Here is a 22,500-nt window from a genome sequence, read left to right as displayed (position 1 = left end):
ACAGCCTCTTTTTTGAATCAACCTAGGACTGTTACTGTGAACCCTGGCAGGCTCTGTGCAGTCACTGAGGTCGCCTGTAAACAGGACCAACACTCTCTGGCTTATTTTGAAATAAATAAAATAAAAACAATGATGTTCGTTTAAGTTAACCAAGGGAACAACAAAGCCGGCTATTACAAGCTTGCATCAAACTTAGCCACACGTCATTTTGGTTTGTAGCCTTTTATTCACACTTTGATCTCCAGAGTGTCTTTGGCTTCACGTGAAACTACACATGATGGCATACATGAGGGCATTGGATATTATGTTAGCACCTTTGAAGCAAAAATAAATAATCATCCCACATATAATGTATGAAACCTTTTTACCTTTCATGTATTTTTTCTCTTCTAAACCATTTAGGTAACCAGTTTAGACTAAAAAAGCTTTGATCCAATCCCAGCTGTAGAATCCAGCAACGAGGCTTATGTGAGACTACTTTGGCTGCAGCCGACTTTGCGATGCAGATCTATAATGGATTAAAGCTGTGAGTGTCTACAAAGGAGCTGCTGAGAATGAGACGAATCCAGACCCATCGCTGAGCTGATGAAGGTGGCAGGACCAGCCTCAGACACCAGAGTGCATGTTTAGTCACTGCTGCTATAACACGAGCATAACTGGCAAACCTCACTCTCAGCCAGCAGTGTGATACTCAATATTCATCATGTGATTAAAGTCTGTTCCTCCATCCCTCGGGGATATATCCCATCTTCCCAAATCCTGTTCTTTCACAGTACTGTCTGCATGATTAATACAGAGATTCTCTGTGTACTTGAATTAAGGGTAGTTTGTGTGTTACTCTATGTTTATGTGTGATCCTTTAATAATGACTCTGCTGCCAGCACACACACGTTAGGTTTCAACCGATGTGCAGTCAAACATCTTCTATATTCCATAACTCGATATTCATGATTGTTTACAAAAATGTTGATAACACATGGTCAAATACTATACACACTTTGGAATTTAAATGTCATGTCATTCATATTTATCAACCAGAAAAATAAAGGATCATGTTCCTCCATCTCACACACGTTACGACTATCTGCCCAAAAAGGATGGCATCATTACTACCACCATCTGGGAGTCCAGCTGTGTGAACGCATCATTGTCTGTCTCCCTCTCTTCCTCTTATAATAACACAGCTGTGTGCAGCTGGTCATTCCCTTCCTGCTACTTAGGCTGTAGAAATCCCTCAGTCGATGCCAGCTCATTGTACTTACTGTGGCTTCCACATGTACCACGGGTTACTCTGTTATGTTTTGCCTACACTGGACTAACTTGGATGTCCTCTTAGTCCAAGTTAACAGGACATCCATGGATAATTCAGGAAATCCACCTGAATCTTCATCTGAGTGAATTATCTGCCTGTCCCTCTGCCAACTCCATTCAGAAAATACTTCTTTGTATTACTTATATTACGTGTTTTTCTTCTGTACCTGTTAAACTTTTACTTCAGTGTCCTGCATTTGGCTGCAAGAGTTGTGATGACTTTGGTCTGCAGTCTATGTTTCCTACAGGAGAAGCTGTTGTCTTAATAATCGGTTTAGAGGGTCCACATTTGTCTTCCATCCTGACTGAACATCACGATTGGCTCTCGCTGCCTCCCAGCAACCATACAATTGTGTTATTGACATCCTTACCTGGTGCCTGATCTCTGCCCCTAAGCTGCCTATACAGTCTCACCAAATCAGAACACGAGCCAATGGAAAAACACACCCACCATTCATTAGCTGCTGACATCATCCCACCCTCGTCCTATTTCCTGGGAGCTGGATTTCTTGCATTAACTTTAGAGGTTTGAATTGTTAAAAACAAACAACCTTTACATCTGTTATCTTCTCCCTTTTAACTTCTTCTGCAAAGAGCCACAATCTTTGCGAAACATCTACGATCCCATTGCGACGAGTGGAAGACTACCTTCTATACTCACCTGGGGCATCTACTCTGTCCCACCACGTGGACTTACCAATGCTCTGGTTGTCTTCCAGGCGTTGGTAAATAATGTGCTTTGGGACTTCCTTAATTGCTTCATCTTTGTCTACTTGGATGATATTCTCATGTTTTCAAACCACTATAGTCATGTTTACTACAAGTATTACTTCCTCCAAACCATCAACGTGTCTTTTAGACCCCATTCCTACAAAACTGCTCAAAGAAGTCCTGCCATTAATTAATTCTTCGATCTTAAATATGATCAACCTATCTCTAATGATCGGCTATGTACCACAGGCCTTCAAGCTGGCTGTAGTTAAACCTTTACTTATAAAGCCATCTCTAGACCCAGCAGTCTTAGCTAATTATAGGCCAATCTCCAACCTTCCTTTCATATCAAACATCCTTGAAAGAGTAGTTGTCAAACAGCTAACAGATCATCTGCAGAGGTTTATTTGAAGAGTTTCAGTCAGGTTTCAGAGCTCATCACAGCACAGAAACAGCTTTAGTGAAGGTTACAAATGATCTTCTTATGGCCTCTGACAGTGGACTCATCTCTGTGCTTGTCCTGCTAGACCTCAGTGCAGCGTTCGATACTGTCGACCATAATATCCTATTAGAGCGATTAGAACATGCTGTAGGTATTACAGGTACTGTGCTGCAGTGGTTTGTATCATATCTATCTAATAGACTCCAGTTTGTGCATGTAAATGGAGAGTCCTCTTCACACACTGAGGTTAATTATGGAGTTCCACAGGGTTCAGTGCTAGGACCAATTCTGTTTACATTATACATGCTTCCCTTAGGCAGCATCATTAGAAGACATAGCATACATTTACACTGCTATGCAGATGACACCCAGCTCTATCTGTCCATGAAGCCAGATAACACACACCAATGAGTTAAACTGCAGGAATGTCTTAAAGACATAAAGACCTGGATGGCCGCTAACTTTCTGCTTCTTAATTCAGTGTGTGAATGTGTGTGTGAATGTGTGGATGATTGTGTATAGTGTAAAGCGCTTTGGGGTCCTTAGGACCAAGTAAAGCGCTTTACAAATACAGACCATTTACCATTTAATTCAGATCAAACTGAGGTTATTGTACTGGGGCGATCGTGGCTCAAGAGTTGTCTTGTAATCGGAAGGTTGCCGGTTCGAGCCCTGGCTCGGACAGTCTCGGTCGTTGTGTCCATGGGCAAGACACTTCACCTACCGCCTACTGGTGTTGGCCAGAGGGGCCGATGGCACAATATGGCAGCCTCGCCTCTGTCAGTCTGCCCCAGGGCAGCTGTGGCTACAACTGTAGCTGCCTCCACCAGTGTGTGAGAGTGAATGAATAGTGGAATTGTAAAGTGCTTTGAGGGGTCCCGAAAAGCGCTATATAAATGCAATCCATTATTATTACTCGGCTCTGAAAAGCTTAGAAATATGGTCTCTAAGCAGATTCTTACTCTGGATGGCATTACCTTGGCCTCCAGTAACGCTGTGAGGAACCTTGGAGTCATTTTTGACCAGGACATGTCCTTCAACGCACATATTAAACAAATATGTAAGACTGCTTTCTTCCATTTGTGCAACATCTCTAAAGTTAGAAATATCCTGTCTCAGAGTGACGCTGAAAAACTAGTTCATGCATTTATTACTTCCAGGCTGGACGACTGTAATTCATTATTATCAGGAAGTCCAAAAAACTCACTGAAAAGCCTTCAGCTGATCCAAAATGCTGCAGCAAGAGTCCTGACAGGGACTAGAAAGAGAGAGCATATTTCTCCTGTTTTGGCTTCCTGTTAAATCCAGAATTGAATTCAAAATCCTGCTCCTCACATACAAGGTCTTAAATAATCAGGCCCCATCTTATCTTAATGACCTTGTAGTACCATATCACCCTATTAGAGCACTTCGCTCTCGCTCTGCAGGCCTACTTGTTGTTCCTAGAGTATTTAAAAGTAGAATGGGAGGCAGAGCCTTCAGTTTTCAGGCCCCTCTTCTGTGGAACCAGCTTCCAGTTTGGATTCAGGAGACAGACACTATCTCTACTTTCAAGATTAGGCTTCAAACTTTCCTTTTTGCTAAAGCATATAGTTAGGGCTGGACCAGGTGACCCTGAATCCTCCCTTAGTTATGCTGCAATAGACGTAGGCTGCCGGGGATTCCCATGATGCATTGAGTTTTTCCTTTCCAGTCACCTTTCTCACTCACTATGTATTAACAGACCTCTCTGCATTGAATCATATCTGTTATTAATCTCTGTCTCTCTTCCACAGCATGTCTTTATCCTGTCTTCCTTCTCTCACCCCAACCAATCACAGACAGAGTCAAAGGGCCAAACCGGGAGCTGTGTGGTACCGAACAGTCGGCCCACCTGAAGCTCACAACTAATGGAACTCAAAGATCTCCACAGCCACACGTCTTTCTCAAAGCATTCCTCAGTTACGAGCTCCAATGTTCCCATCTCAGGAGTGTGAGTTTTCAGTCTATTGGTCATCACCTTCATTGATGTTTCTGGTTAAGGAGAGCATCCCATGTACCATTACTAAGAACACACTGCCACCATATTCCAGCACCTATCTAATCTCCAGGTGAGAAAGTCTTTCAAAAGTGATTAATTACAAACTTAGTTTAAAAACTGTCTCTTGTTTACATTAGTGGATTTGAAACTGAGGCAATCAGCAACCTGTCCATCTAAAGCCACCCAAACACTGGGCTGCCACTGGCCAATCAAAGCACTCCATTCTCAAATTTCAGACAGTCATTGTCAAGTACTGAAGAAATGAATACATTGTTAACCAGGTTCAATGTGCAGCAGTGTATTTTACAAGCAGCTTCCCCCTCCACATCACTAAATATATGCATCATATCTATTTTTGACTAAATGAGTGGCAAACTGCAAGGAACACAGGAGGTGGGCACAAAGTCAGACACAGGAATGTGATGGAAGATCTGTTCACTGAGCCTCTATTGCCACCTTCTATTTCTATAGTACATACTACTGAAATGTTAGAAGCATTGTCATGTTCAAGCTGCTACGCATTGTGCTCTATACTGCCACATCAGGGTTTGGCCTTCCTCTCAGTCATACAACCCTCTGTGTTTCTGATCCATGTGGGTCCTCGTAGTCACCAAAGTCTTTAAGCTTCATATTACTCTTACAGTCAATACACTGACTACAACAAACAACTAAAATCTAGCTTAAAATCTATATCCTAGATTTTGGCATTCGGCACTATGGGATAATAGGTGTTATTTGCTTTAGCTATAGGTAGTTAGGTTGTAGCTTGTTATTGTCTTTACATCATTATTAAAATAGTTAAAAAACAGCCAACATTAAGAGAAACACAATAAAGCAACCCAAACGTATCATTCAGTATGAAACTAACCCACTTCTACACATGTAAAGAGCAGTTAGGAGGTTAGACTGAGCTTCAGTGAGTCAGAAGGTTAGCACCACGTTACACCCTTAGGAGGTGAACAGGAAACCGAGCTGTCCTTATAGGAAGAGGAAACTCACCACCGTGGGGCTCAGAGGCATTGTAAGATGTGTCATTGTATGGCTCCTCTAGAAACAAGAGGCACACACAGTGGCACATCAATCTGCATAAAAACACTCACACAACCTGACAACAATGTTCAATGTAACAATGTTCAGTGTAACAATGTTCAGTGTAACAATGTTCAGTGTAACAATGTTCAGTGTAACAATGTTCAGTGTAACAATGTTCAGTGTAACAATGTTCAGTGTAACAATGTTCAAACAAACTGTTGGAAGAACGATCCAACATTTCACAATCAGGGCCCTGTTTCAGGAAGCCGGTTTAGTGGAAAAACTGAGTAAGTATACCCTGAGTTAACGAAAACTCTGGGTTTTCGGTTTCACAAAGCGAGTTCAGCTGAAGCCTGAGTGAGTCACTATGACGACACACGCCGTGAAGCTAACCTGCCCCCTAGCAGGTTTACTACAACTAACCCTGACTGTCCCCGCCTCTTTGTCGGAAACCTGACAGTAGGAAGTGTCAGACATGGCGTGCCACTTCCTTGAAGAGCCAGTAGATCGTGAAGCCCAAATTCTCCGCAGAGCTCCCCGCCGGGAGAGAGTGATCAGAGCGCGTTTGGACATTTTATCATTTCCTGATGATTTTCTGTGCGAACGTTACCGTTTCTCAGCACAATCTATAATTTATGTGAATAACATCCTCAGGCCATATATTACGCATGTGACACATCGCGGACATGCTCTCAGTTCTGTACATATTATTTGTATTGCACTTCGGTTTTTTGCAAACGGGAGCTTTCTGTATAATATTGGTGACGCTGAGCACGTTTCCAAGGCTACAGTCTGTCGGGCAGTCAGGAATGTTACAGTTGCACTGAAACGTCTCCTGTACTCGTTTGTGGTGTTCCCCGGTCATAGACCCACAAGATTTATCAAAGAGGGGTGCCACAAAATTGCAGGTATCAGGATGAACAAAACTTAATTTATGATGTGGTGATACTTGGACTACTACTTAAATTGTACATTTATTTTCAGGGTTCCCAGGCGTACAGATGGCACTCACATTCCAATCATTGCTCCTTCAGTAAATGAAGGAGACTATGTGAACAGGAAGTCTTTCCACAGCATTAATGTGCAGGTACATAGTTCCCTGTAGCATTTCAAACTAACAAATTATTTCATTATAGTAATGGATGCTAATTTGTGTTCTCTGCACTGTGAAGATCATATGTGATGCTGCCAACATTATCACAAATGTGGAAGCCAAGTGGCCAGGCTCTGTCCATGACTCACAAATATTCCGTGAATGTACACTGAGCACAAAATTTGGACATGGTGAGTTGAAAATACTTTAAAATATATAAAGACCAATTGCTTCAGGGACATTTGAACTGAAGTGTACCCTTCTGTCTTAGGAGAGTTCACTGGCTACTTGCTTGGTGATAGGGGGTATCCATGTTTACCCTATTTGCTTACCCCTTACCCTGACCCTGAACCGGGCCCACAGCAGCGATATAATCTGGCTAATTGCAGGACAAGAGCCAGAGTTGAAATGACTATCGGAATGCTTAAGGCCCGGTTCCAGTGCCTTCAAAGACTCAGGGTCACCCCAGAAAGGGCATGTGACATTATTGTGGCATGTGTGATTCTTCACAACATTGCCACAATTAGAGGAGAACACTGTCCTTCTGAACCAAACATCAGCAGTGATCCAAACCATGAACATCCTGACCCTCCCACGGACATACAAGATGGAAGCGCAGTCAGAGACACCATATGTCACAATCATTTCTTTTGACCCATCACCTCAACATGTTGAAAGAAGAATAAACAGATTTTTTGTTCAACTGGCTTTATTGGTCGCCTGTATTTCCTGTACACAAAGTATTAAAAGATGTAAACCTCATAAAGTGTCTCTGTTGCTTCCTCCTCTGTAACAGCTGTCAATGTTTCTTCATTATTTTCCTGTAGTAAAGAAATAGACAACATTGCTGTTCTACTGTAAACTCATATAATCTGTGGAGTATTACTCACAACTGCATGTTGGTCTGGCTCAACAGGAGGCTGCACCAGATGCAGTACACCATCACCATCAACTGATAGAATATGAGGTTTATACAGGTCACTTATAACTTACAAGGGACCAAATGGCAATTAACAAACATACCAATCACCTTACACTTCATTGTCATTATGCTCTCAAAGACAACCAAGCCTGAGGGAAGGCAAAATCAGTCGGAAAATAACTTCACTACAAAATAATTCATTATGGTAAAGAGTTTATCAAATGAATGAGCAGCACTGCAAAGGTGACTGTGAAGAAAGGATGTATGCACATCATGTATTATTTTGAATTTACCCCCTATGTAGGCACTTGTGTCTTGCGGGGTTATTGACTCAGAGGATGTCCCCGCAGAGATGCCTTCAGCCACAGGGCGCCCACTGTTTTGGCTGAGGGCCAACTGCTCAGCCTCTGTGAGTGGTGGTGGTGGAGGACCCCCACCTGTTTTTCGGGCCTCCGCTTTTTTTCTGTTGGCTATAACGGGTCACATTTGAGCATACAGAGTAAGCAAATATGTACTTGTAATGTGCTCAGATAATTTCAATAAGTGCTTACAGACAGAAAATTAATGTAGCCTCTAACTGCAATTGATTTACATGGGACAAACAGACCAAGCACTATGGCTCATAATACAATTACACCTTACCTGTTTGGACTATATTTTTATATTTCATTTTTACTTGCTGCCAGGAACGTTTGGGGCCTGTTGGGTTGCACCTGCGCTCACATCACGTCACAAAATAAAATGTATAAAATAACAAATAAAATAACATATGATAAAATAACGTGTTAAATGGGTGGAAATCCCTCGATCAATGTTTAAATTAACACTCACGCATTGACTCTGTCGGCTATGTTTTGCCATGCATGCTCTCTTTCTTTTGCAGCTGAGGCTGTGTTACTTTTTTCCGCGGAATTTGCATGTTATCGGCATATGCTGCCATCAGAATTTCGGCCTCAAGCGCTGTAAAATACATTGACCGCGCCTTCTTTCCCTCCGTCTCCATGGTGACTCGCTTACTCTGTGCTCCGCTTATCAGGGCTTTATGTATCCTCGTGCGCGCGCTTCACTTGGGGTTAAAGCAACTCCGCGTTGACTGAACTAATTGTTATCAGCCTTTCTGAAACCGAATATTCCGAGTTGGACAGTTCGGGGTTACTCAACCCTGAGTATCGTTTTTCACTCTGAGTTTTCTAAACCGGCTTCCTGAAATAGGGCCCTGGTCTTTCAGAGGCAGCATTAGGAAATCATCACAAAGGTTATGGTTTCGTGCATGACATGTCATAACATCCTCTCCAGTTAGATAGATGGGGTCTTACTCTACTTGGGTTAAAGTAGTGTATGTGTTCAAAACAGACAAAGCAGATAAGAGTTTAGCAGGAAACAGCAGCTCTAACGACACAACAGCAATAATCACTTTGGCAACTGACTGCTTCAGGATCCAACTCGTAATTAGTTTGTGTGTGTGTGTGTGTTCGTGTGTGTGTGTGTGTGTGTGTGTGTGTGTGTGTGTTCGTGTGTGTGTGTGTGTGTGTGTGTTCGTGTGTGTGTGTGTGTGTGTGTGTGTGTGTGTGTGTGCGTGTGTGTGTGTGTGTTTGTGTGCGTGTGTGTGTGTGTGTTCGTGTGTGTGTGTGTGTGTGTGTGTGTGTGTGTGTGTAAGTGTTTGTGTGTGTGTGTGTGTGTGTGTGTGTGTGTGTGTGTGTGTGCGTGTGTGTGTGTGTGTTTGTGTGTGTGTGTGTGTGTGTGTGTAAGTGTTTGTGTGTGTGTGTGTGTGTGTGTGTGTGTGTGTGTGTGTGTGTGTGCGTGTGTGTGTGTAAGTGTTTGTGTGTTTGTGTGTGTGTGTGTGTGTGTGTGTGTGTGTGTGTGTGTGTGTGTGTGTGTTGCATACTTACTGGTCTGAACTTTGAGTTTGTATGGGTTCTTCTCCTGGATGGTGTGTGTGAACAGAAAGCGAGCTTTACAGCTGTAGTCTGTGTTTGCATCTTGGGCCAAAACATTGGAGAAGTAGAGGTCTCCATTAAGACCCATGGACACTCGTTTATCCTGAGGGATTGGACTCATATCTCAAGGTCACAAGAACAGACAGAAATGAAGAATAAGAGAGAAGGAATGAAACCACATCGATAAGTTTAGGATTTCATATATCAGCTGCAAGTTCAATAATGTTCAATGCTAGATTGGATCTGGGCAGCTCAGCGTGTACCTGAAAAGATGTAAAACAGGTTTTTGGCTCTAAAGTGGTCCTTCCAGGTCATTAAACAGACATGTCTTTATTTTTAAATCTGGTTGAGTCAAAGTGCCTTCCTTCCATTTTTTAATACCTATGCAAGATTTCCTCTTGCAGTGAAAGAATGCAAAGAGGGGCCATGTCATCTGAGCAGCTGGGACTAAAATACAGACCACTTCTATATTTGCCACAAGTATGTCTATGTTTGATCTAGAGTTTGACGACATTTCTCAACTAGACTGAGTGCAACAGATGGTTATCCAACGTTTTGATGTCGTTTAAACTTCCAATTCAGTTAAAACACAATGATGTCACTCCTTAAAAGCGTCCTGACGTGTGACAAAGTTATCTTTCCAACAATTTTTTGTTAGGTCCAATATTTGCACCCAATATTTTCGTTGTTGCATGGACTCTGCTTGGTATTATATGCTTTGTTGTGTCATTCATATATAGCTGCTTGAAGTATTACCATGACACATAAGTGATCTCTGGAAAAGCCAAAATGTCAACCTACAAACACAGAAGTAACAATCTCTTCAGGGCTACTGGAGACAGTTTGCTGCTTCTATTTTCACATATAACTCAAATCAACATCAGCTCAAGCAAAACTGGTATGGCCCAGATCTGCCCCACACAATGTGCTTACACATGGCCCACATAGTGCAAACAATGACGGCCCTTTGGTGGCCCAGATCTGGTTTGCCAGAGGTGGCCCACACACGAGCCAGCACATGGCTCGTGTTGCAGACACACTGCTGGTCCTGTGCTGGCCCAGAACAGTTTCAACTCTGGGCCCAGATGTCAGCCTAATGTGTACCTTAATCAAGCCGTGTAATAACAACATGTGCCAGAACATAATAGTGCAAAAGTAACATGACGAAACTCTGTTCAGACTGATTGTTACATAGCACTTTTCTACTCTCCTGGATTACTCAAAGCACTCTATACAACATACCACATTCACACCCTTTCCATAAACTGAGTGCTTCCTAACTACATTTATGCAAACTGGAGGAACCAGGGATCAAACCACTAACCTTCCGATCACTAGATGACCTGCTCTACCGCCTGAGCTACAGCCACCCGGTGGTAAACATGAGTAAACCCTCACTAGGTTTTGGATAAAGTGTACACTCACAAACAGTCAGAAGTGCCAGCTTGATGCTGGATCCAGGCCAGAGCTGTTTTCTGTGAGCCTGGGCCACATACACCAAACCACAATTGGGCCAGACCTGCCTGCTATGTGGGATGCTGATGTGTTATTCTACAGTCACTACAGACAATCCTCCAGTACACCCACACAGATGTCAAGGCGAAGCATCCCCCATTGTAAGTGTGCGATGGGTGACATAACCCATCTGACTGTTAACACAGAGCCCCAGGACCAATCAGCAGCTGGGCCAGCAATCCTAATGATGCATCGGTGTGTCTGCTCTGGCTTCCTGTTGTTTGTTTATGACTGTGTTTGTGTCACAAGCTTTATGGTGAACAGGTCAGTTCAGGTTAACAGCCATTTACAGCAATGTCAGTTTCCAAGCAGGACAAATGTCCAGTCTATATTTCAGTTTCAGTTTTACATAGAGAATTATAGACTGGACTGAATAAAAATTGGTATTGTTCAACTAAATAGCTTCTTGCCTCTGGCTGTAAAACAGCTAATGGCTGAACATGAGGCCTGCTCTGTCAGCTAACAGTGGCATGAACTTGTGCAGAGAAGCCTAAGCCTAAGGACCAGAGCAGCACGAGGCGCCGGGAATCAGAAAAAACACAGGAGTCCTAAATAAAATGCACCTCATACATCAAGCTAGCTGTGCTGAAGAACTTTAACAAAGCAATCAGGTTATCCCTAAGAATGAATGACTGATAGGTGAAGCCAGTCTGGGTTCAGATTCCTACAAGTGTCTCTCTAACAGCGAGGAAACAGATACCACATGCTACAAAAAAGAAGAGGGTTTAGTGATTGGGGGAGTTTGAAACTCACTGCTGTCCATCCAGAAGGTGAACGGAGGAGGCAGACCTGGTGGGGGGTTGCAAGGTAGAACCAGTGCGGAGCCTTCAGTCACAGATACTGGCTCCAGCACCTCCTTAGGCCACAGAGGAGCCTCTGGAGGATTGGGGGAAATATGAACAACAGGATTCAGCTACTAGTTGAAAATATAAGAAATACAATTAGCACTGAGCTGTTGGTGCAGATAGATATCTGTCACCATCCATGAATCCACTTATTACTCCAAAGTTTCAAGGGGTGTGTTCTGCATATCACAAATGAATGAATGACATGTAAACAGCAATTAGTGTGTTCTGTGATCTTACTGGAGACCCGGAGCAGGATTTTGTTGGACAGAGACACTCCAAAGTCATTGGTGGCAAAACACTGGTATTCTCCCTCGTAGTCCTCTGGCCGACCTCCGCTGCGGAAGCCAATCTCCAGGGTTCCCGAGCGTTTTCGCATCGTCACCCTGGGATCTTTCCCAATATTGAAAAACTTCCCATTTCTTCGCCATGAAAACCTAAGATTTAGTTGAAGAAATCAAAGAATTATATCTCTTATAACCTTGTTTTCCAAGAGCAGACATTATCTATGTGTAACCACACTGAGGCAGGAAACACCGGGCAAAATATAACCACAAATAAACAGCAGCTCTCATAGCTGGACTGGCCATCGGGCATACCGGGCATTTGCCCGGTGGGCCGCTGGAGATTTTTTGTTTTTATGGGCCGATGGATTTTTTTATTTTTTTTTTAGGATAAGATAAGATAGAACTTTATTAATCCCTCGGGTGGGTTCCTCTGGGAAATTCGATTTCCAAAAAAGCACAGCACCGACAGAAGTTACAGAGTTATACACACACACATATATATAAATACAGAGACAATATAAATAAAATATACGAAGGGGATAAATAGAATAAATAGGAATAAAAATAAAAATACAAGTGAATTGCACATTTCAAGTATTGAGTCTATTGCACTGTTGACTATTTACAAAAGTATTGCACAAAAGGTATTGCACAGTGAGGTGAAGAGGCACTACAGCTTAGTTGTTCCCCCCTCCTTTGTCCTCCTGTTTCCCCTCCCTCTCCCCTCCAGAGAGGAGTTAAACAGTCTGATGGCGTGTGGGACAAAGGAGTTTTTAAGTCTGTTAGTTCTTGTCTTTGGGAGAAGCAACCTGTCACTGAACAGACTCTTCTGGTTGTTTATGGCCGTGTGCAGAGGATGCCCAGCATTGTTCATAATGTCCATCAGTTTCTTTAATGTCCTTTTCTCTGCCACTGTCACCAGAGTGTCCAGCTTCATGCCGACCACAGAGCTAGCCCTCCTGATCAGTTTCTCCAGCCTGGATGAGTCCTTCTTTGCTGTGCTGCTCCCCCAGCACACCACAGCATAGAAAAGTACTCCAGCAACCACCGACTGGTAAAACATCCTCAGGAGGAAGGGTATATATAATGAAAGGTGTTGGATTGGCCAATTGGTCATGATCGACTCTGGGCTGGACCAATTACAGCCGAGGAGGCCGGATGCACCCTCCCCCTTGTTTAGCAATCATGTGATTTTCGCGCATTGCATGCCGGGAACTCGTGGCAAAACAATCCAAGTACCGCATCAAATGCAAGCATTTGCAGCACCGCAAAACGTTCATTCTCCGGTTCCAATACCTTCTTGTTTTTTCTTTGCCGCACAAAAAAGGAATGTACAAAACAAAAGGAGAACAATGCCGGTCCATACAAAGACAGACTCCACGAAAAGACAAAGAAAAGATACGAGGAAAAAATCAAAGGAGTGAAAGGGTCAGACCCTTACGAGCACACAGAGTGGACAAAAGACGTCAGCGTGCTGCCCAACTTTCACCACGCTCAGATTTATAATCATACGCTTCTTGGAGTGAGTGCATACACTCATGAAGTTTAGTAACTTCAGGTCACTGCAACAAGCCCAGGTACAGTTTACTGACGGATGGGTGCAGGACCTTGAAATGCACCGTGTAGAACGAAAGACCATCGTACGTATCATAAGTTTACCAGTCTCACAAATCGTCTTCATAAATACACATTCCTTAACAGTTTATTAATAGGACCTTTGAGCTCAACGGTAATTAATTAGTAGTGGAAATAATTTCTGGTAGCATCACAGAAATGTAGCAGTGACAATAATACTGTATGCTGTAATCGCACTGGACAATTAGTGATACAAAAAACCTGTTTTATCCTGTGAATAAAAGTATATGTTTTTGTCAATGTACCATAATAACAGAAGCGAAACGCAATATTGTGTCAGGACAATTCACTATTTATGCACAATAAACAAAGGAGCATAGCGCGACAATTTCTGTTCAGCGCCAGACTTGCTTGTAACCTATATCACTAATTATGTTATGAAAATGACGCATTAACTACAACAGCAGACTGACCTTTGTGGGAATGCTTGGAGCAGACTAACCTGTGAGCTGGAGGGTTCTGGGACGTTATATTTGGTATATCCAGACCATCTGTTGGCTCTTTGTTACTTCGGAAACATGGCTTAAAAAATTTCTCTTCAACGACGTAATCCGATAAAAAAAAAACCGATCTCTTTACCCGTCGGCTTCCTGTGGCTGTCATGCGACCGGCTATTGAAGTTAATAATACAACAGCTTCTTGCCATTTTTGTGTTTCTTTTTATCGCTGTGTGACTGATTTCAATTGAAAGCCTGCGTGAGCTAGTACCTCTTGCCACGAGTTCCCAGAATCCTTTGCGGTTTTACCCCTGAATGACGTCACGTTTTCAATCTTTATCCTGGTGGGCCGGTCTCTAGTCAAAATGCCCGGGCCGATTTTTTGTCCCAGTCCAGCCTTGGCAGCTCTCCAAATAATAAAAGGAAAAAAATCTAACTCAAATTAGATTTTTTGTTTGTGTTTTACATTATTTATACGTTTTTCTCTGAAAGTGTCTGATTGTTTAGACGTATGTTTTGCTTTTTCATTTGAGCTGAAACTTCAGTGGAGACGACATGATGATGATGATGATGATGAGCCTGTATTTGTCACACGCACATGTTCACATGCTTCATGTCGATGCTAAATGTTGCACTTTGCTTCACGTTGCTTAGAACGTCCACATTTTGACTTTTACTCAGTATTTTCTCCTTTTTGTCCACTCAGGACTGCACTGTACAATTTCTTTACCCAATGTTGTCGTATAACAGCTTGTGTGTGTATACATTTTGTTTGTTTTTAACTACCTCTGTCTAGTCTATTTTGTAGTGTGTTTGTAAAAAAGCACAATTTCACCACACCATTGCAAGCTAAGGCTGTTTATATTAAACACATCAGACACCAAGGACACACTAACACTGTGATAATGATCTTTTCATTGTTTAACAAGCAGAAATGCCAAAGTTCTCTGCTTGTTACCAGGTGACATAAGGTACTGCTGATCAATGCACTCGACTAACTGTTCAGAAGAAACCAATACGTGACATGTACACTGGGACCACCTGTATAAAAGCCGACGTTTGGCAGTTTTCTGGTATGCTAAAAAGGAAAGACCACAGAAATAATCTTAGTGATGCAACTGGTGCTGCCCAACATGGACACAACACGATTTCCAGAACAAATAAAAGTCCCTCATTCAACAGTGAGAGTGATCGTGCACAAATGGAAATCAAGCCTCCCAGGATATACATACCAACCAAGGTCACCCTGAGGTCACACAACGCTCAGAGAAACTGCAAGAACTCCAGAGGCTACATCTTAGTACGTTCAAAGGTACAGTACAGTTTGATAAAGACTAACCAAGCATGGCTTCTTTGGAAAATCTACCAGGAGAAAGCATCTTTATCCATTGGAACATGTGGTTCTATTTCATTCTGTTTTAGTATCGTCTAAGGACCTGATTCAGTCCTAATAAACAAAACCCTACAATTAAAAGAAGATGTATTTTTCACATGACTGTATATTACTCAACTGTTATATGATGGCAGTACAAATATCCACCACACAGTCTGCACGTGCGTTTAGTAATACTTTAATCCGTGTGGTTGGTTAGTGAGGAAGTCAGCTCCAGTTTTAGTGAGGCGTGGGGATTTACAAGTAAAGCTTCCTGTTGTTTTTCAGCAAGTAACAGCTGTGCTCGGCCTGTTTGTGGTGCAGCACAGAGCACCGAACCAGGAGAGAGTGTGTGTGTGTTATGTAGTTAGAGACTGATTGCAAGTAAGTGAACAATCCTTTTTGGTGAATGATCCATGTCCACCATGTGCATTACTGAAGCAGAGGAGACACAGCATGTGCACATGGCGTAGTGGCTCTGAGTGGCTGTTTGTGAGGTTGTGTACTTATCTGTGTGAACACAAAAATCTTCCTGTCTCCAGTGAAACAATGAACCACTGCTCTGAGCTGCCCATACACCCAGTGATGTAAGCAGTGGTGTCTGTGTTTGTGTTTAGGCCTGGTCTGAGTTTGACTTACAGAGGTGTGACTTGGTGTTAGCTATTCCTTTAAGCCTCATCCCCGTGTGTGAGGCATCAAATGCTCCAGAGCAACAGCGGGACAGAGAAAGGTACAAACACTGTAAACCAATGTGACAGCTCATTTGTGTATGAGCCTCGGTGCTGAGCAGAGCTGAATTGTAAACAGATTAATCTAAAACCATGGATGGCTTTATTGATCCAAACGTCTGTATCTTGTGGTTCCCATAATTTACTCCAATGCTCTCTTCTGGCTTTTCCTTGACCCAAACCTTTTAAGATCTCACATCTCTGAGGCTCTTTCAACCCCTGTTGTGGAGACGGCCCAGCAGCAGCTGCACTTTTTCAAGGGTTTAAGGAGGAATCAGTCGGTGCTGGTGAACTTTTACCGTTCTACAGTTGTTCTACACATGCCATTACTGTGTTGTATGCCGGCTGAGACTATAAGCCCTTGATGTCTCCTCTGACCGACCTCGTCACCTGGAAGGGTAGGAACCTGAGAAGGTTCCTCATCTGTGGTTCCCTCATCACAGACTTCACTAGGTCTCAGGTGGTGCAGTCCGGTACTCGGCCTGTAGATGGCCTTTGAGTAGGGAGGATTGCCATAGTCTGCCAATGGACTGTGTATGTTTTTAACTCTCTGAGCCTAGGAAAGGTTGAGGTCTTGTACAAGCCTTTGGGTGGTGCTTGGAGCCTCTCCACTCCCTTGTCAGCCTCATCAGCTGCAGTATAAATAAACCAGCTCTGCAGCCCAGTCTCTGCTAGATTATTATACTCACCTCTACAACCTGCCTGCTTACCCTTCAACAGCGTCTTCCCTCGTGGGGAAATCCGTTTTGAAATCCTCTGCAAAAAATCACCTGGACTAACTTATGTCTGTCCCCTTGAGCCTGCTTCTCTAGACCTGTGCAGTTCCCAGACTTCCGTTTCCTCCCTGTTGCAACATACAAAGTGCACATGTGTCCATATAAAAGCCTTTTGTCCATAACTATTCCCTGTGGCCCTTTGATGTTGCTCCTGAGTCACTGCTTCAGCTGGCCACCATCAGCTGGACCAGAGAATAAACAGTATTAAAGTAGCAGGAGTAAAAAAGTAGAATGCTTACATAGAATATTGTTCTTGTTCTATGACAGTAAAGACGGTAATTTGTAAGTTTGCTCACTGATACAGAAATGAACAAGCTCTAATTTTTATGGTAGTGCAATTTTAATGGAGAGAGACAGAATATCAACCAAAAATCCAGAAAAAGCACATTACATAAAGGTTATATATTGAAGTGGATGTCACTGAGTGAAACAAGTATTGATCCCCTACAAACCAGCCAGAATTCTGGTTCCCACAGACTGGCTCAGTGGCACAGAGACTGTAATCAGTCAATCCATTACAAAAACTCCTCGTCCAATCTCATTATACACTCAACAAAAATATAAACGCAACACCTTTGTTACTGCTCCCATTCCCCATGGGATGGACGTAGAGACCTAAAATTCATTCCAGATACACAATATAACCATCCCTCCCAAACAGTGGTCACAAATCAGTCCAAATGTGTGGTAGTGGGCACATCTGCTATATTGAGATAATCCATCCCACCTCACAGGTGTGCCACATCAGGATGCTGATCTGACATCATGAGTAGTGCACAGGTGTACCTCAGACTGCCCACAACAAAAGGCCACCCTGGAATGTGCAGTTTTTTGCACTATTGGGGGTCTGGGGACCCAGAACCGGTCAGTATCTGGTGTGACCACCATTTGCCTCATGCAGTGCAACACATCGTCGCATGGAGTCTATCAGATTGTCAATTGTGGCCTGTGGAATGTTGGTCCACTCCACTTCAATGGCTGTGCGAGGTTGTTGGATATTCGTGGGAACTGGTACACGCTGTCGTATACGCCGGTCAAGCACATCCCGAACATGCTCAATGGGTGACATGTCCGGTGAGTATGCTGGCCATGCAAGAACTGGGACATTCTCAGCTGCCATCTGCCCTGAACAATGTGAACCATGATTCATCCGTGAAGCGCACACCTCTCCAACGTGCCAGACGCCATCGAATGTGAGCATTTGCCCACACAAGTCTGTTACGGCGACGAGCTGGAGTCAGGTCAAGACCCCGATGAGGACGACGGGCATGCAGTTGAGCGTCCCTGAGACGGTTTCTGACAGTTTGTGCAGAAATTGTTTGGTTGTGCAAACCAATTGTTCCAGCAGCTGTCTGGGTGGCTGGTCTCAGACGATCTTGGAGGTGAACCTGCCGGATGTGGAGGTCCTGGGCTGGTGTGGTTACACGAGGTCTGCGGTTGTGAGGCCGGTTGGATGTGCTGCCATATTCTCTGAAACGCCTGGAGACGGCTTATGGTTGAGAAATGAACATTCAATGCACGGGCGACAGATCTGGTTGACATTCCTGCTGTCAGCATGCCAATTGCACGCTCCCTCGTTGCTTGTGGCATCTGTGGCATTTTGCTGTGAACCAAAACTGCACATTCCAGGGTGGCCTTTTGTTGTGGGCAGTCTGAGGTACACCTGTGCACTACTCATGATGTCAGATCAGCATCCTGATGTGGCACACCTGTGAGGTGGGATGGATTATCTCAATATGGCAGATGTGCCCACTACCACACATTTGGACTGATTTGTGACCACTGTTTGGGAGGGATGGTTATATTGTGTATCTGGAATGAATTTTAGGTCTCTACGTCCATCCCATGGGGAATGGGAGCAAAAACAAAAGTGTTGCGTTTATATTTTTGTTCAGTGTATGTATAAAGCACACCTGTCCACAGGAGCATTTTCTTCCATTCCAACCTCTCCATCACCATGGGCAAGGACGAAGAGCTGTCAAAGCATGTCACAAGACTGTAGACCCACATAAGACTGGAATGGACAAGACCATCAGCAAGAAGCTCGGTGACATGGTGGCAGCTTTTGGTGCAATGATTCACAAATGGAATTTATTTGTCATGGTCCTGAGTCTGAGGACTCAGTGTTTTGTGTTTCCTTATGCTTTTGTTCATTCCGAGTGTGTATTCTGTTGTGATTTTGCCATTTGTTAGGTTTCTGTTCTTTGCCTGCCTGCTCCCACTTCTGTGTTCCCTCTGTCTGTCCATGGTGTTATTGTGTCTGCTCATGAGTCTGCCTGTCAAGTTCAGTGTCCTGTCTGGTTCACTATGTCTGTTAGTTTCCTGTTTTATTCTGAAAGTTCATGTCTCATGTCAGTGTGTTCAGTTTTACCTCTCCCCTGTCTCGTTAGCCTAATTGCTCCCAGCTGTGTCTCCCTCCTGTGGCCCATTCCCTGATTACTCCCCGTGTATTTAAGCCCTGTGTTTTCCTGTGCTCTCTGTCGCGTCGTCTGTTTAGGTCCATGTCCGGCTGCATTATTCTGTTACCTGGTATTCATTCTGTGTCTCTCTGCGTGCATTTTGCTCCTCCTCCTGTGAGTGTCTGGTTTAAGTTTTGTTCTTTAGTTTTCCCAGTTTAGGTTTGTTTACTCCCCGCTCTGCTCTTCCTGTTTTGTCACCTTCTCACCGCTGTAAATAAACACTCACTCGCACCCCAGCCAGTGCCTGCATTTTGGATCCTTTTTTCAATACACCACACGACTGCCCCCAGCCGTGACAATATTGTATAATTCATGGTAAATGGCGGCCTAGCCAGTCTCCAGAGCTCAAAGCTATAGAAAGTCTACGGCCCAGTCAAGATCCATCAAGCAAAGTGGAACAGCGTGGCTGGACGTCGACACGGCCGGGAGGTGAATGCCTACAAAGCTGTGACGACACTCAACAATGTTGCACCACAGCAACAGGAAGATGTGCCAAAATCCTTCCATAATGGTGTGAGAAACTGATTACATGGAAGTTATATACAAAACCTCAATGTTTTTCACACAGTACATCTGCATTTTGGCTTAATGTGTACAAACAAGTAACTCCACTGTGTCATTCGTTGTTCTTTATGGATGCTTTGTTTTTACCATGACTCATGTTGGGAGTGTGTGTGAGCTTACGTTGGCACTGGGTTGCCCTTGGCCTCACACTCAATGATGATGTTATCTCTGGGGTCCACAATGTAGTTCTTTACTGACTGTTTCATGATAGTTGGGGGCTGCTTCACTGGGAGAGAGAAACAAGACAGTAGCTTTAGTAGAGGTTCACCACCTAATCACATCCACTGGAAGAAAACACAGCATTATATTTGTAAAGAGCCATCATGGTATGGCATTTGATGCTTTCTATGAATGTTTAAGATGTTGAACACTTTCTATTATTACTGTGCTTTAGTAATAATGCAAACAGACAAACAGTCACTTGTAGCAGGCCCATAAATCAGCGTCTGATGAAAACTCTAGTACATTTACACTAGACTGTTGAGTTTAGTATGGGAATGTTATGTGAGGGGGGGCTCCACAAGGACGACCTGGGACTAGATAGTTTCTGATAAACAATGCTCTGTTCAATAAATTCCATTTTTCTAAGTTTGAGAGATATTTGCTGAGATGGAAATAAAAGAAAGTTGAGATGTCCTTGATTGATTTGTGCTTGGCTCACTTTTTCACATGCTGTATCACAAATGTGCATGCCCTACAAAGTCAGGTCATCAGCAGAATGTTTCCCAATTTTACTTTTAACGAAGTCAATGACACGTCAGAAAGACCCAGACTGTCATATAGAAGCACATGCAAACAGTGCAGCCTCCTAATATGGCCTCTATTCAGAGGATGTTGCAGGAGTGACATTGAAGGCTCTTATGTTTTTACTGCACGTGCTCACTTTGGCTTACTAAGTGCATACTTTTGCTTTCACTTGCGACTGCTTGGTCAGGTTTAGACTGTGTATGAGGTTAAAATATGTTTATTGTACTCTTGACTTTAAACTTTGCACTTGACAATGATGATGATCCCCCAGTGCATTCAAATCTGGTCTTAAGTGAGGATTCATGACGGTGTTGATGGAGTCACAGCGCTGCTTTAATATTACAGTTTGGACCTTTTTTAAAGAATGCCACTGGCTTTGTTAAAACAACCATATATGACCCTCTGAGTGAAGGACAACAGGTTTGCTCTGTACTGAACGTGGGGACAAAAACATGTTAGAACACTTACAGTCTTGCTGGATCTTTGCTGTTAGTCCAAAGTAACGCCAAGGAGAAACAGAATAAGATGCACAAGTTGTGATTGTTAATCATATTAGAGACAAATACACATTAATATTGTACTATGTTACAGCTGTTATCATACACAGCTCAGTGGTTCCCAACTGGCCCACTAAGCTCATTTTAAGTGGGTCAACAACAATATTTAACAGTGGTAAAAATTCATGAAGTACTCCATGTAGGTGTGACTGTCTACAACCAGCTCTGCCAAGTGTCACTGTAGCTTTGCTATGTTGAGCTAACCCAGCAAGCACGAGCAGAGCCAATCATTTCAAGGAACGATCATGTGGGTACATTCATCTGTAGTATGGAAGCAGGTGTTCTCAGTAAAGGGCCCTCAGGTAGCAGACAGGGTTAGATCATGTTGAGAAAGGACTGCTTTGGTTTCCTGCAGACAAGCCGTCTCCATATAAAGCTTTGGAGTCAGGTCCACATGCCAAGTACAACGTTATCAAATAAGTGCACCAAAATTGCACCAAAAATCATCTACTTTCACCAAAAGGTGGAAGCTCGAGGAAGTGTTAATAGGAGGCTCCATTTGAAGTTGCTGATTTCTTTTTTTATATACACATTTCAAGACTTATAGATCAGATCTATACATATCTTCACAGACCCTATTTTTATCTTGAAAGTACTTTTTTCTCTTTTTAGATCTCACAAGTGCATTACTGGATATACAGGGAGTGCAGAATTATTAGGCAAGTTGTATTTCTGAGGAATAATGTTATTATTGAACAACAACCATGTTCTCAATGAACCCAAAAAACTCATTAATATCAAAGCTGAATGTTTTTGGAAGTAGTTTTTAGTTTGTTTTTAGTTTTAGCTATTTTAGGGGGATATCTGTGTGTGCAGGTGACTATTACTGTGCATAATTATTAGGCAACTTAACAAAAAACAAATATATACCCATTTCAATGATTTATTTTTACCAGTGAAACCAATATAACATCTCCACATTCACAAATATACATTTCTGACATTCAAAAACAAAACAAAAACAAATCAGCGACCAATATAGTCACCTTTCTTTGCAAGGACACTCAAAAGCCTGCCATCCATGGATTCTGTCAGTGTTTTGATCTGTTCACCATCAACATTGCGTGCAGCAGCAACCACAGCCTCCCAGACACTGTTCAGAGAGGTGTA

At 43.0% G+C, this 22,500-nt stretch overlaps 1 protein-coding gene across 3 annotated transcripts in view; it reads right to left on the bottom strand.

Moving 5' to 3' along the window:
* Positions 1-22,500, bottom strand: part of nfasca (neurofascin homolog (chicken) a) — a 165,910-nt gene that overhangs the window by 62,221 nt on the left and 81,189 nt on the right. For all 3 annotated transcript variants that reach the window (XM_082534067.1, XM_082534068.1, XM_082534066.1), the window contains 6 exons: positions 21,302-21,319; positions 20,207-20,312; positions 12,069-12,265; positions 11,737-11,859; positions 9,421-9,591; positions 5,484-5,531 (listed from right to left, as the gene is read on the bottom strand). In XM_082534067.1, coding sequence (XP_082390193.1) covers positions 5,484-5,531; positions 9,421-9,591; positions 11,737-11,859; positions 12,069-12,265; positions 20,207-20,312; positions 21,302-21,319 — 663 coding nt within the window. The remainder of the gene's footprint in view (positions 1-5,483; positions 5,532-9,420; positions 9,592-11,736; positions 11,860-12,068; positions 12,266-20,206; positions 20,313-21,301; positions 21,320-22,500) is intronic.

This window comes from Aulonocara stuartgranti (genome assembly GCF_965226115.1).
Source record: "Aulonocara stuartgranti genome assembly, chromosome: 5".
In the NCBI taxonomy this organism is placed as follows: Eukaryota; Metazoa; Chordata; class Actinopteri; order Cichliformes; family Cichlidae; genus Aulonocara; species Aulonocara stuartgranti.
Note: the sequence above shows the minus strand (reverse complement) of the source record. Positions and strands in the feature narration are given on the sequence as shown.